Source organism: Lissotriton helveticus, chromosome 7, assembly GCF_964261635.1.
Source record: "Lissotriton helveticus chromosome 7, aLisHel1.1, whole genome shotgun sequence".
Classification (NCBI taxonomy): Eukaryota; Metazoa; Chordata; class Amphibia; order Caudata; family Salamandridae; genus Lissotriton; species Lissotriton helveticus.
This window is the reverse complement of record NC_136068.1, coordinates 1025929882-1025943470: the sequence shown is the minus strand read 5'-3', so window position 1 is coordinate 1025943470 and position 13589 is coordinate 1025929882. Positions and strand designations below refer to the sequence as shown.

General features: G+C 46.0%; 1 protein-coding gene across 8 annotated transcripts in view; it reads right to left on the bottom strand.

The window, feature by feature from the left end:
* Nucleotides 1–13589, bottom strand: part of CSNK1D (casein kinase 1 delta) — a 662772-nt gene that overhangs the window by 564412 nt on the left and 84771 nt on the right. For all 8 annotated transcript variants that reach the window (XR_013598728.1, XR_013598729.1, XM_078653754.1 and 5 more), the window contains exon 5: nucleotides 13134–13304. Coding sequence is in view for 6 of the 8 variants with exons in the window: in XM_078653754.1 (XP_078509880.1) it covers nucleotides 13134–13304 (171 nt within the window). In the remaining 2 variants the exon portion in view is untranslated. The remainder of the gene's footprint in view (nucleotides 1–13133; nucleotides 13305–13589) is intronic.

Here is a 13589-nt window from a genome sequence, read left to right as displayed (position 1 = left end):
TTCTGATGGAACTTTCTTGGGCATCTCCAATCGGTCTAACCCAACCTTCTCACAAACCAGTCAGGGAATCCTCACCCTCATCACGAACAGCAACCTTCAGCTCATGGAGTGTAGGAAGTCCCTGGCTTATCAGGAGGCGCAGCGGAACTCCTCGCGGGCTTGGGCAGATGGCACAGTTAAGCGGTACAGTTTTGCCTCATCCCATTGGGTGGGTTGGAGTCTGGATCCAGCGTGGACGGGAGTTCACACCTGAATTTTCTGGCCTCCTTGATGGCAAGAGATACGGCCTACAAATCTGTGAATAGGTTTAGAGCCATGATTTCAGAGGGCAATGCAACTATAGCAGGCACGCCAGTAGGGGAGAATCCCTTGGAGCGTAAGCTGATCCATGGCATTAGGCCCTTTTCACTGCCTGAACCCAGGTACACTGTCCTCTGGGACAGGAATAAGGTCTTAAATATCCTATCCTCATGGCTGAGTAACAGAAACCTCTTCCAGAAGCAGTTGTCTGCTAAGTTAGCCATTCTGCTGTGCCTTAACTCCTGCCGGAAAGTGTCGGATATCAGAGCCTTCGATATCAATGGGAGACTTTTTACACCAGAAGGAGTTACCTTCCACGTGCCCAGAAGCACCAAATGTAATAAGAGTAATTTCTTATCCGGCTTTTTCGGATGTACCAAATATGTCCATGGTAAGATGTATCAAGGCATTGAGAGTATGACAGCGGCGCTTCGGTCCCACAGGGAGAAGCAACTGTTAATATTGCTTAAGAAAACTTTCCGAGCAGTCGCCTCTTCAACCACAGCAAGGTGGGTGCGATGGATCATGCAGTAAGCGGGAATTGACACCAAAAGGTTTGGTGGACACTCTGCTCGAGGAGCAATGGCTTCTAAAGGTGTTGTTCTGGAAGTCAGTCTGGAGGATATCTTGAATGCAGCAGACTGGTCTTCGGATTCGACCTTTAAGAGGTTTTATTTCAGACTAGCCTCCTCCATTGTGGCTCTGGTGGTGGACAAGCTTTGAACTAGCATAATCCTCGCCTTCGGGTCGTGCCATAGACTGAAAACTTTCCTAGCTATCGTAATGGAAAGTTTCAATTCTATTCGGGACTCGGAGGCGAGGATTGACCCACCTACACGTAAGTGAAAACCTGCCTGGTTCTTGGATCTCGTACGAGTAAGTAATGTGTATATTTGAGGGGATTTCTGCTTGGTGTGATCTGCTCTTTTTTCCTGGTCAGGGAGGGGGCGCAGTTCTTGGTCCTTTGATTTGACCTTACTGTATTCTTATGGTTTGCACTTTTGTTCACTAGACCTTCTTTGGTTGGGGTGGACTATAGGGTTTAAACTATAGGGATTCTACAAATCGTAAGACATTCCACCCGGAATTAAGTTTCTCCCCCCCCCCCACGAACATCAGGATACCAACATCAGCTTGCGTAAAGTAAGATGTTAGCACTGCATAGCGTAAGAACATGTCAGAATCTGAGCAGACTATAATGGAACTTTTGTTGTCAAGGAGGCATGTTTCCCACAGGCGCACACTGTAATAGGTAAAGTCATCAACCCTCTGTGTTACTGGATGACACTCTTCCCCCCAGCCGATTAAGGCGCTGAGGTGAGAAGCAACATAACGTAATCTGAGCCGCCATATTGGAGCGAGGCTGGGGGTGGAGTTCTAGTTGTTTTTTCCCTCCCATGCCCCCCATTGCATAAAAGGCGCGTCCTGACACCGCTGCTGAAATTGATTGCTACAGGTCTGAGGCGGAAGCCGGGGACATAGGCGCTCGCATTTTAAAAAAAATATTTGCTTTACTTTGTAATTCCTGATTTTACTTGCCCGCATATTTGCCCATTACTCTGACCTTCTGTGTTACTGGATGTCACTCTTCCCCCCCCAGCCGATTAAGGCGCTGAGGTGGGAAGCAACATAACGTAATTTGAGCCGCCATATTGGAGCGAGGCTGTGGGTGGAGTTCTAGTTGTTTTTCCCTCCCACGCCCCCATTGCATAAAATGTCCCCTCCCTACCGGCCGCACAGCGGACGCGCGCAGCGGGCGCACCGACAGCGCGCCTAAGGCAAGCCCGTCCGCGACCCGATCGCGGCCGGGGCAAGCCACTCTGCCGGATATTTCAGCCCGGTGAGGATTGTCTATAAATCGCAGTACATTACTCTCCTTACGTCTAACGGGCTGTGTCCAGCATCGACTTAATCCCTTAGACCTGCACAGAGGGAACACATTATGTTTGCATTGTGGCTCTTCGTTCTACACTTTGGTTGCCCCCATTAAATCTCCCTCTCGGATGTTCTCCCGAGCACCTAAAATGTCTATTCCCATTAAAATCGCCCTGATTAACTGCTGGTCGTTGGTTAAACACTATCGGACAACGACTGGGACTTGCTGTTTTTGACCGAGACATAGCTCCATGAAGACACCAACCCCGCCATCTCCTTGGCTGTTCCAGAAGGTTTTGGCATTATTTGCGCCACCCGACAAGGCGGTAAGAAGGGGGGCGTGTTGGCCATTATTTACAAAAATAAATGGTCCATCTCATCTACCCCATTTGACCCTATTGACAGTATTGAAGGGCTTCCATTTTGTGTTAAATGCTCGGCAGCTGTATCCTTCACAGGTCTTTTACTATATCGACCCCCCAACTCTAGTCCCTCTCACCTTCCAGCCCTCTTGGACTATATTACTCAGTCCTGTGCTCGTTACGCCAATTTTTCAGTTCTAGGAGACTGTAATTTACATACCGACGACCCCTCGTGTCCGGTCAGCTCTAATTTTCTATCCACTCTGGCTGCCTGTAATCTACGGCAGCTAGTTGTTCATCCCACCCATAGGGCGGGCCACATACTGGACCTAATCTGCTCTAATCTCCCAGATATAACAATCGAAGCTCCCCTTCCAGTTATTTGGTCGGACCATTTTCTCATCCCATTTTCTATCCTTCTGACCCGCCTAGACAGACCCATTTCTACTCCACGAGTACTAGGAAGAAACTGGAGTAAAATCTCCCAGGCCTCTATTGAGTAGTATCTCAAAGACAGTAGCCCGCTCCCCGCTGCCAATCTAGATTCTCGTATCACTAATCTGAACACCTGGATCGTCAAGGCTATTGATACATTAGCCTCTCTAAGGCCAATAAAGACTTTCAGAGCCTCACCTGCAGCCCCCTGGTACTCTGGCGAATTATGTCAACAAAAATCCCTTTGTAAAAAATCTGGAAAGACGTTGGAGAGCTGGATACACTGCAGAAGGCAAACTAGTGTACCGTAATGCCCTTAAAGAGTATCGAAAACAGATCATCAAGCATAAAAGAGGTTTTCTAGCAGAGAAGATCAACAAAGCTAGTAATGCTCCGGAGAAATCTTCTCTATTGTCAGATCTTTCACCGATCCTCAGGCCTTGATTCGGCAACAGCCCGCCTCCCAAGAACTCTGTTCTCAGCTGTCTGAATACTTTGAGGATCACCCAGATCCAGGCCTCATTCCCTACCAACGTGAATACTAATCCAACGGTGAATTTAACTGATATTACTCTGCCTGGTCCCATCCTCGCTGATTTTGCAGCGATATCTGAAGAGGCCTCCTTACAGGAACTACTCAGATGCAGGTCAGGATCCCCAGGGGATCCCTGGCCAGTAAAACAATATAATGCCTTGGCTCCTTTCCTTAACCCTTATCTCAACCTAGTATGGAATGCATCTCCAAGTATGGGTTACTATCCGGAAGTATGGAAACAGGCTTTCCTTTTTCCCATCTTAAAAAAGGCCAACTCCAACCCAGGAAATCCAGCTAACTATAGACCGATATCCCTCCTCCCGTCCCCAGCCAAGATACTCGAACGGCTCGCCCATCAGCAAATTGCAAGTTTCGAGACTCACGGCCTTTTCCATGACTCCCAACATGGCTTCCGCAAAGGATATAGTACTGAGTCGGCCCTTATAGAGATGGCGGACTCTGTCCGATGGGCTCTGGACTGAGGATCCCGGGCGGTGTTGGTGCTGCTGGATTTGTCAGCGGCATTCAACACCGTCTCCCATCTAATTTTACTGGATCGACTGAAAGCCGTGGGAATCCAGGGCAATATCCTTACATGGATTAGCTCTTTTTTGTCGAACCACACACAATTGGTCCACACTCCCCCTTTCACTTCCACTCCCAAGCCACTGAAATGGGGTGACCCCCAAGGCTCCTCTCTGAGCCCCCTACTTTTCAATATTTATTTTTCCCCGCTTGCTGACATGATTTCCAACACTGGCATTAAAACCACTTCTTACGCCGATGATATTCAACTGCTTTTTACTTTCGACAACCCTTCCACTTTCACCTTTGATCCCCTCAAATCTTGTATCAGAGACATCGCTCACTGGATGGATCTTAACTTCTTGAGATTAAACGCAACGTAAACAGAAGTGCTTTTCTTCAATCAGCCCTCCCCTCTCGACCCTAACATTTGGTGGCCAGAAGACCTGAGCCAAGCTCCCTCCCCTAAAGATTCAGTTAGGAATCTTGGAGTACGCTGGGACCAACAGCTGTCACTGAACTGTCAAGTCCAATCAGTCTCAGCCGCTTGTTTCTCCAAGATCAAAATCCTAAAAAAACTCAATTACCTACCGTGTGACAATCGAAAGACAATAGTCCACGCGCTGATCATCTCCCACTTGGACTACGCGAATGGACTCTATTTAGGATTACCCACTGGCCTCTGTCACAAACTCCAAACGGTTCAAAATGCTGCAGCTCGCTGGATAGGTGGCCTTTCACGCAGACAGCATATATCTCCATACCTCCGCGAACTGCATTGGCTACCCATAAGCAAACGCATTGAGTTTAAAGCTATGACACTAGCCTACTGCTCTACCCAGGGTAACGGATCTGCTCATCTCAGATCAATTCTCCGCCCTTACTGCAATTTTCGCTCACTTCGCTCCAACTCTAAAGGTCTGCTGGTCATGCCAAGATTTAAAAAATCTCGTTCTGGAGAAAGAACCTTTGAACTAGGCGCCGCCCAGCGATGGAACAAGCTGCCTCTCAATTTACGCATGAGTAAGACTGAACCAGAATTCCGTCGCGCTCTGAAAACTTTCCTTTTCTGTCGGTAACCGCCCATCTCTGGTTCCTCCCTGAGATCCCCAATCAATCAGCGCCGGGACACCCCGTTGGGGTAGCTGAGCGCTTTACAAAAGACACAAATAAATAAATCGTGGCGTGCTTCCTCGAAGACAAAGCCTTGCCTGTGGTTGTAAACCAGAAATTCATCAACAGACAATAGGGATGGCTGAGGATAAAGTCGCAAAGCATCTACGGTCTTGGCTTTGTTGATCTTATCTGGAAACTTAGTATACACACCAGAAGTCTGTGCCTTAGGAACAGGTTCAAAGGGTTTCAGTGTAGCAGTCAAGAGGGTGTTAAAGTAGGAAGTACTGATCAACTCCAACTTGCATTTCTTGGCTTTTGCAGGAGGCCCACGTTTAGCAGTTACAGTTTCTAGTGACTAGCAATAACTCACCCACTAAGTACAAAGTTTCTGCTTCTGTCAGAATGTTATGACTAAACTTTTGACATTTCATATCTCCTTGCCACATGGCCAGAATCGAAGAGTCAGAAACCGTGTTCAGGGATCATGAGAGAGGATAGATCTTGCAAGTCCAACTGGATTTGCAGGTTTTAAATTTCGGCTCCCAACTGAGAAGCCACAGAAAAAATGGACAATAAGGAATATGCTACTTACCAGTATGCATCTGTTCTTGGCATAGAGGGCTGCAGAGTGGTACATTTATGAATAGATCGCCATCTGGTGTTGGGCTCGGATGATTGCACTTTGTTTTTCTTCTGGAGAAGTCTTTGTCGTCATAGGTGACTCCTCCTCTCGGTGTTAGTGCGCATGGGCATCGGCTCCATCCTTAGATTGTTTTGCCATAGTAGGGTTAGATGGTGTAGTGTAGTACATAAAGATATGCCCATGTAAATGTATCTAAATAAGATAATGTTGGGACAGACACAGGTTTCCGGGGAGGCAGGGAGGGCATGTACCACTCTGCAGCCCTCTATGCCAAGAACAGATGCATACTGGTAAGTAGCATATTCCGTTCGAGGCATATGGGCTGCAGATGGTACATTTATGAATAGATTGTACAGCAGTTACCTCCCTAGCGGTGGTCACCAGTGTCTGTCGCAACTGTCTGAAATAGAGTTTTTAATACAGCTTGGCCCACTCTGGCTTGTTGTGCAGCCTGTACATCAACACAGTAGTGCTTTGTGAATGTATGTGGTGTAGACCAAGTTGCTGCTCTACATATGTCATCTAGGGGAATGTTCCCTAAGAATGCCATAGATGCTCCTAGTTTTCTTGTGGAATGAGCTCTAGGAGGAACAGTTAATGTTCTCTTTGCTTTAATGTAACATATTTGTATACATCTTACAATCCATCTTGCGATGCCTGCTTTAGAGATAGGATTGCCCTTATGTGTTGGGGAAAATGCTACAAATAGTTGTTTAGTTTTCCTGAAGTCTTGTGTTCTTTCTATGTAGTACGAAATGGCTCTTTTAACATCTAGTGTATGTAGAGCCCTTTCTGCCACCGTCTGTAGCTTTGGAAAGAAGACTGGTAATTCCACTGGCTGATTGATGTGGAATGCTGAAATTACTTTAGGCAAGAACTTTGGGTTTGTTCTAAGAACCACTTTATTCTGGTGTATCTGTAGGAATGGTTCTTGTATTGTTAATGCCTGTAACTCGCTTACTCTTCTGAGTGAGGTAATGGCTATAAGGAATGCCACCTTCCATGTAAGGAATTGTATTTCGCACCTATGCATAGGTTCGAAGGGTGGCCCCATTAGTCTGGTGAGTACTACGTTGAGGTTCCAGACTGGGGAAGGTGGTAATCTTGGTGGAATGACTCTTTTAAGACCTTCCATGAATGCTTTTATCGCTGGTACTCTGAACAGTGATATGCGCTGCCTGTTTTGTAGGTATGCTGCTATAGCTGCTAGATGTACTCTGATAGATGTGTACGCTAGATTACATTGCTGTAAGTGTAACAAGTAGCAAATAATCTCCCTTGTTGATACGTCTAGAGGGTTGATATTGTTATTAGTACAGTGTATAGCAAACCTCTTCCACTTAGCTGCATAGCATGCTCTGGTGGTTGGACGTCTCGCTTGTTTAATTATTTCCATGCAATTTGGGGGGAGATCTAAGTACCCAAATTCTAGGATTTCAGGAGCCAGATCGCTAAGTTCAATTGAGTTGGATCTGGGTGCATTATTTCTCCATGGTTCTGTGTAAGGTGCATGGGTAGAATTCGTAGCTTTTGATGTGGCACTTGTGAGAGTTGCAGGAGCGTGGTGAACCACGGCTGTCTTGCCCACGTGGGTGCTACTAGTATCATGGTCATTGAATGTTGTTGCAGTTTCCTGACCACTAATGGGATTAGTGGGAGAGGGGGAAAAGCGTATGCAAATTTGTTGGACCAATTTATCCATAACGCATTGCCCTGCGACAGGTGATGTGGGTACCTGGACGCGAAGCTTTGGCATTTTGCGTTCTGATGAGTGGCAAATAGGTCTATCTCTGGTTGTCCCCATCTTTGGAAGAATGGCTGCAGTATTTGTTGGTGCAGTTCCCATTCGTGTATTTGTTCCGACTGTCTGCTTAAGATGTCTGCTATCTGGTTTTGAACTCCTGGTAGGTGTTCGGCTAACAGATAGATGTTTTGAGGAATGGCCCATCTCCAAATTTCCTGTGCTAGTCTGGATAATTGGAGAGAGTGCGTCCCCACCTGTTTTTGAATATAATACATTGCTGTCATGTTGTCTGTTCTGATCAGGACTGCTTTGTGGATAACATGTATCTGAAAGGCTTTCAATGCTAGAAACACTGCCAGTAGTTCTAGATAGTTTATGTGCAGTGTTTTTTCCTGCACACTCCACCTTCCTTGTACTGTGTATTTGTCCATATGTGCTCCCCATCCGGTGAGCGATGCGTCTGCTGTTATTGTCACCTGTGGAATTGGCTCTAGGAACGACCGCCCCTTGGTAATGTTTGTTCTGTTCCACCACTTCAGAGAGCGGTGTGTGCGGTCGTCTACCAACACCAGATCCGTAATCTGTCCTTGAGCCTGATTCCACTGTGTCGCTAAGCATTCTTGTAGCGGACGCATTTGTAGTTTTGCATATGGTATTAGCAGTATGCAGGATGACATCATGCCTAATAGCTGCATGAACACTCTTGCTGTTAGTGAGTGTTGTGGCTGAAATCTCTGAATGATTGTAAGCATTGCTTGGACTCTGATTGGGTTGGGGTACACTTTGGCTTTTTCTGTGTCTATGGTAGCCCCCAGATATTGTTGAACTTTGTTTGGTTGTAGGTGTGACTTTGTGTAGTTCACCGTGAACCCTAGCTGGTGTAGTAGCTGAATTGTCTTTTGTGTGTGTTGCAGACACTCCTCTTGCGACCTGGCTTTTATTAGCCAGTCGTCCAAGTATGGGAAGACATGAATTTGTTGTCTTCTTAGGTGAGCTGCTACCACTGCCAGGCATTTTGTGAACACCCTTGGTGCCGTCGTGACACCAAATGGGAGGACTTTGAACTGATAATGTTGTCCTTCTACCACAAACCTGAGGTATTTCCTGTGGGCTTTGTGAATAGGGATATGAAAGTAAGCGTCTTTTAGATCCAGTGTAGAAAGAAAGTCCCCTTTCTTCAGTAAAGGAAGTACTTGTTGGAGCGTGACCATGTGGAAATGTTCCGAATTTATGTATGCGTTGAGAGGTCTTAGGTCCAGTATTGGCCTTAGAGACCCGTCCTTTTTGGGGATTAGGAAGTATAGGGAGTATACTCCTGTTCCCTGTTGGTGCTGTGGAACCTTCTCTATGGCATGCTTTTCTAGCAGTGATATTACTTCCTGTTTTAACAGTGTCAGGTGATCTTGTTTCATTGGACGCTGTTTGGGGGGGATGTTTGGTGGGGTAGCTGTGAGTTCTAGGCAATAACCATGTTGGATAATTTGTCTTACCCACTTGTCTGATGTGATGTTTTCCCAGACAGGTAGGAACTGTGATAGGCGTCCCCCTACCGGTGTTATATGGTCTGGGGGAAGCTCTATGAAGTCACTGTTTTGGGGTTGGAGAGTTGCGGTTGTTGTTGTTTCCGCGACCTCTAACCTTGTTGTTGTTACCCCTGTATCCACCTCTAGAATTACCTCTGGGTGATGTAGGTGTAAAAGAGGTTTGCTGTTGGTTTGTACCTGTACTTTTGGATCCTCCTCTATAGGTGGATCTACGAAAGGAACCTCTTTGTGTCGGCTGCTGCAATGCTCCCATTGATTTAGCCGTTTCTGTATCCTTTTTCATTTTTTCTAGGGCCTCATCTGTCCCTGTGCCAAAAAGTGTTTTCCCATCAAAAGGTTGATTAAGTAACGAGGTTTGTACCTCTTGTTTGAATCCTGACACTCTGAGCCATGCATGTCTCCTTAGCATGATGCTTGTATTTGTCGACCTTGCCGCAGTTTCTGCCGCGTCTAGGGCGCACTTTATTGAAGTGTTAGTAATTAACTTCCCTTCTTGTATAAGTTGATCAGCTCTCTTTTGATGTTCTTTAGGGAGATGTTTGATGAGTGTTTCTAACTCATCATAATGCGCTCTGTCATACCTTGCAAGTAGTGCTTGCGTATTAGCTATGCGCCAACTGTTTGCCGCTTGAGATGCTACTCTCTTGCCAGAGGCATCTATTAGTTTAGACTCTTTGTCAGGAGGTGGCGCTTCTCCTGTAGATAAAGAGTTTGCTCTCTTGCGAGCGTTTGTGACCACTAGTGAGTCTAGAGGAATTTGTCCCTTAATGTATATTGGGTCTTTTGGAGCTGCCCTATATTTTTTATCAATTCTTGGGTTCAATACCCTAGCCCTCACTGGGTCTTTGAATATCTCTGATGTATGACTGAGAAGGCCTTTTAGCATTGGTAGTGTTCCTGATGTTTTTTGTGCAGTAGGTAGTGTCTCTAATAAGAAGTCCTGTACTAGAGGTTCTGTATGTAGGTCTACCTTATGAAATGTTGCTGCTCTAGTAATGAGTTGTGCAAACCCAGTATTGTCATCAGGAGGTGAAGGTTTTGAGGGATATGACTCAAGGTCGGTATCATTACCTGATCCCACATTATACTCCTCCCATGGGTCTGCCTCCTCTGGGATTGTGTCCTCATCATCCCCAGGGTGTCCCCCCTCCCCTGTGTCACTCTCTCCATCTGTTGTAGGTGTAGATGGACGTGTGGGAGGAATATCTGGCCTATTGTGAGGAATAGGCGAAGATGGTGTGTGAGGTTTGGGAGAAGGGGGAGGAGTTGTATTCGTCCCCATTGTTCTCTTCTTTGGATGAGCCTTGTCGTCCAAATGTTCATGTTTCCTCTTTTTAGGTAGTTCTGTGACTACCTTGCCAGTCTTTGGGTCAATAAACAAAGTCTTTTGTTTAGGATCCGTTCCGTGTTCCTGTGTCGGTACCGCAGTTTTCGGTTCCGAAAGGTGTCTTTTCTTTGAAATGTCCATTTGTATTTTCGGTGCCGAAGTTTTGTTCGGATCCGACTTCTTCGGTATCGAAGATGTCCCCGGTGTCGAGGGTGTTTTCGGCGCCGAAGCGTGCTTCGGTGTCGACATGGACTGCTTCGACTTCGAGCTTTCCTTGACCTGGTGCTTCGGTGTCGATGTGGTTGGTTTATCGGAACCGGAACCACTATGATGGGGGACCGAGTGTTTCGGTTTCTGGTTTCGTTGCCGGGCTCGAAGGCGGGGCGTTGGAAACTTTTTTCGGTTGTCTGACCGGGCTCGAGGGCGGGGTCGACACCGTGCGGGGTCTGTTTTTCGGTAAAGGGACGTCGTCACTCACGGTTTGTTGGACGTCGATTTCCTCGACGTCGGACTCGTCCGCTTCTGACCCCGCCTCGTCGGCCTCTTCTTCCTCCTCTTCTGGGTGCTGGTCCTCGAACAGCTCCGGGATTGCTTGTGACTGCATTCTCGATACCTCGTGTCTTCGGGCTCGACGGTTTCTAATCGTCGACTTTGACGAGAACGCTGCACAGGCCTCACAGTCCCTGGATTCGTGTTCAGGGGACAAGCAGAGGTTGCACACTTCGTGTAGGTCCTTGTGTGGGAACTTAGCACCACACGTTGGACATTTTTTGAATGGAGTCCTTTCCATGGACCCCGGGCTGGACTACGTCGAGTTTCTCGTAGTCGTCGTCCTTCGAATCGCGTCGGTATGGAGTGAAGTCGCGTTCGATAACGATACCGTCGATTTGGAAAGGAATACGCGCCGGTTATAACCTTCTTTGTTGAAGTCGGTCCGGAGCGCTTCGATCCTCATCCGAACCCGATGGCGGAAAAAAACAATCTAAGGATGGAGCCGATGCCCATGCGCACTAACACCGAGAGGAGGAGTCACCTATGACGACAAAGACTTCTCCAGAAGAAAAACAAAGTGCAATCATCCGAGCCCAACACCAGATGGCGATCTATTCATAAATGTACCATCTGCAGCCCATATGCCTCGAACGTACAGGTTATCGCTGGCACATGGCAGTGCTAGGGAACCCAAGGAACAGAGCTGAAGAGAAGAGAAAAGCACAGATCCTAAGACTGGAGCAGAGCTCGGAGGATTCCCTCGCAGTCATCTTAACTGCAGTTTTAAAAGAAGGTTGGAGCTGCTCAGCCTCTATGAGACATTTGTTCTCTTAGCTCTTCCACAGAATTGGCTAAGTCGGTCACATAATGAGGTGAGTGGAATACATTTGGTCTATGGCTGTTTAAATGTTATTTGTATGTACACTAACATTTCAGAAATTCCCAACGGGATGGCAGGAAAAATTCAAGCATGTGAATCTATGAAAGATGCAACTTTGGGGAAAGAACAATCATCATATATGTTTAGCACAGAGAAGGAACCAAGTCAGCAACACCGCTTTCAGGCGGTCTGTGACAGAGGGAAAAACCTTCACCCATTCTATAAAGAAAAGCCTGCCAGCCAAGCGATTTCCATGAGATAAATCACCTATGTCCACATATTAACCCTTTGTATTTGAATCGAATGCCTAGCTTCCCAAAACACAAGCATCTTTATGGTCTTGGAGATGGATCAATTCACAATACCAGAACGGAAGATGCACTTCACGTTTGGCATGACAGTATTAAATCACATGATAGGTGGATCGTAATCTGCATGACAAACTGTAGATCCTTAGGCATGATGGAATTTCATGTCATAAGCATCCCATGGAGTATGCTAGCTATATGCATAGTTTTCAGTGCCATGTCAGGGTTACTGTACAATACAGAAAAGCCGAAACCATATAGGATGACTTAAGTCTTTCAATTACAACCTCTAAATTGTTTTGAAAAGCACCTAAAATCCTAGTAGGCTCACAGCTTTCCACACAAATACATGACTAGGTGCTAAACAAATGGCAATACAATTACTTTTGTTCTGTGCATCCTTAGTTTCCCAAGCATTGTCTTGGGCTTTTTGCTCTTCCTCATTCACTTCCGATGTAGCAGACCAATATTTTATTGTGAAGTACACAAGAAAGTACAGGATAGGCTAAGAGGCCGTAAGATGGCATCAGATACAGCTGAGTGCACAGGCACTGTGCGTGCCTGCTCCAATATTCTTAATAGGCATGATATTAAAGGTCATGCAGGTTTATGTGCAAGCACTCTACTTACAGAACTAAACATGAACCTATCTAGACGCATTGATGTTAGCTATGTATTCTCAGCAGCAGGTGATCAAGTGTCAACACAAAACATCAGATAAAAGCCCATTTGGAACAACAAGTAACAAATCACTTGATGTTGGAAGATACATTTAGCTTGTTAAAGGCCAAGATTAACTGTGTTCACTTCACACAAAGGGCATAGAGTTCTGCCATGAAAAATGCTGCATTTTAGATTTAAAACAATTCAGTTCTCCTATTCCAATACAAGCATGTACATTTAAAATACTTCATTTTTGACACAGACACGCACCTTCCCAGCAAACAAATATAATCTAGTAAAACTAAGGTGTATCCCTTTGTGTGTCATATGTATGTCCAAATAGCTAGAAAACCATGTACAGTACAAATGCAGCGGTTCACTTACACGGGTATCCTTTGCACAGCACCTCTATCGGCGTAGACATTTTCTTTTCGCTTATGCGTTCATATTTCTGCCTCTTTGTCGCAGCTTTTAAACCCTGCCATGGGAGGGAGCCCAGATTAAAGTACATTAGCACATAGCCCAACGACTCCAAATCATCTCGACGTGATTGTTCTGGAAAAATAAAATTGACAAATATAAGAACGTATACAGACTTATTAGCTTTACACTTGCGATACAATCTTCATGTGCACTGTTACAGAAAATAATGTACAATTAAACAAGTATTAAAGCTGGTTCTATCCAGAACACCCTCACATTTTGTCAGCCATTATACGGAGGATTTATTTTGGAGACTGGATTGGAACGTAGCACATGCACAATTTGGAATCTTCAAAAAGGGAATTGCATCTTACACTATGCAAACATCACGGATCTGCACCTGGCAGCTGTGAAGTG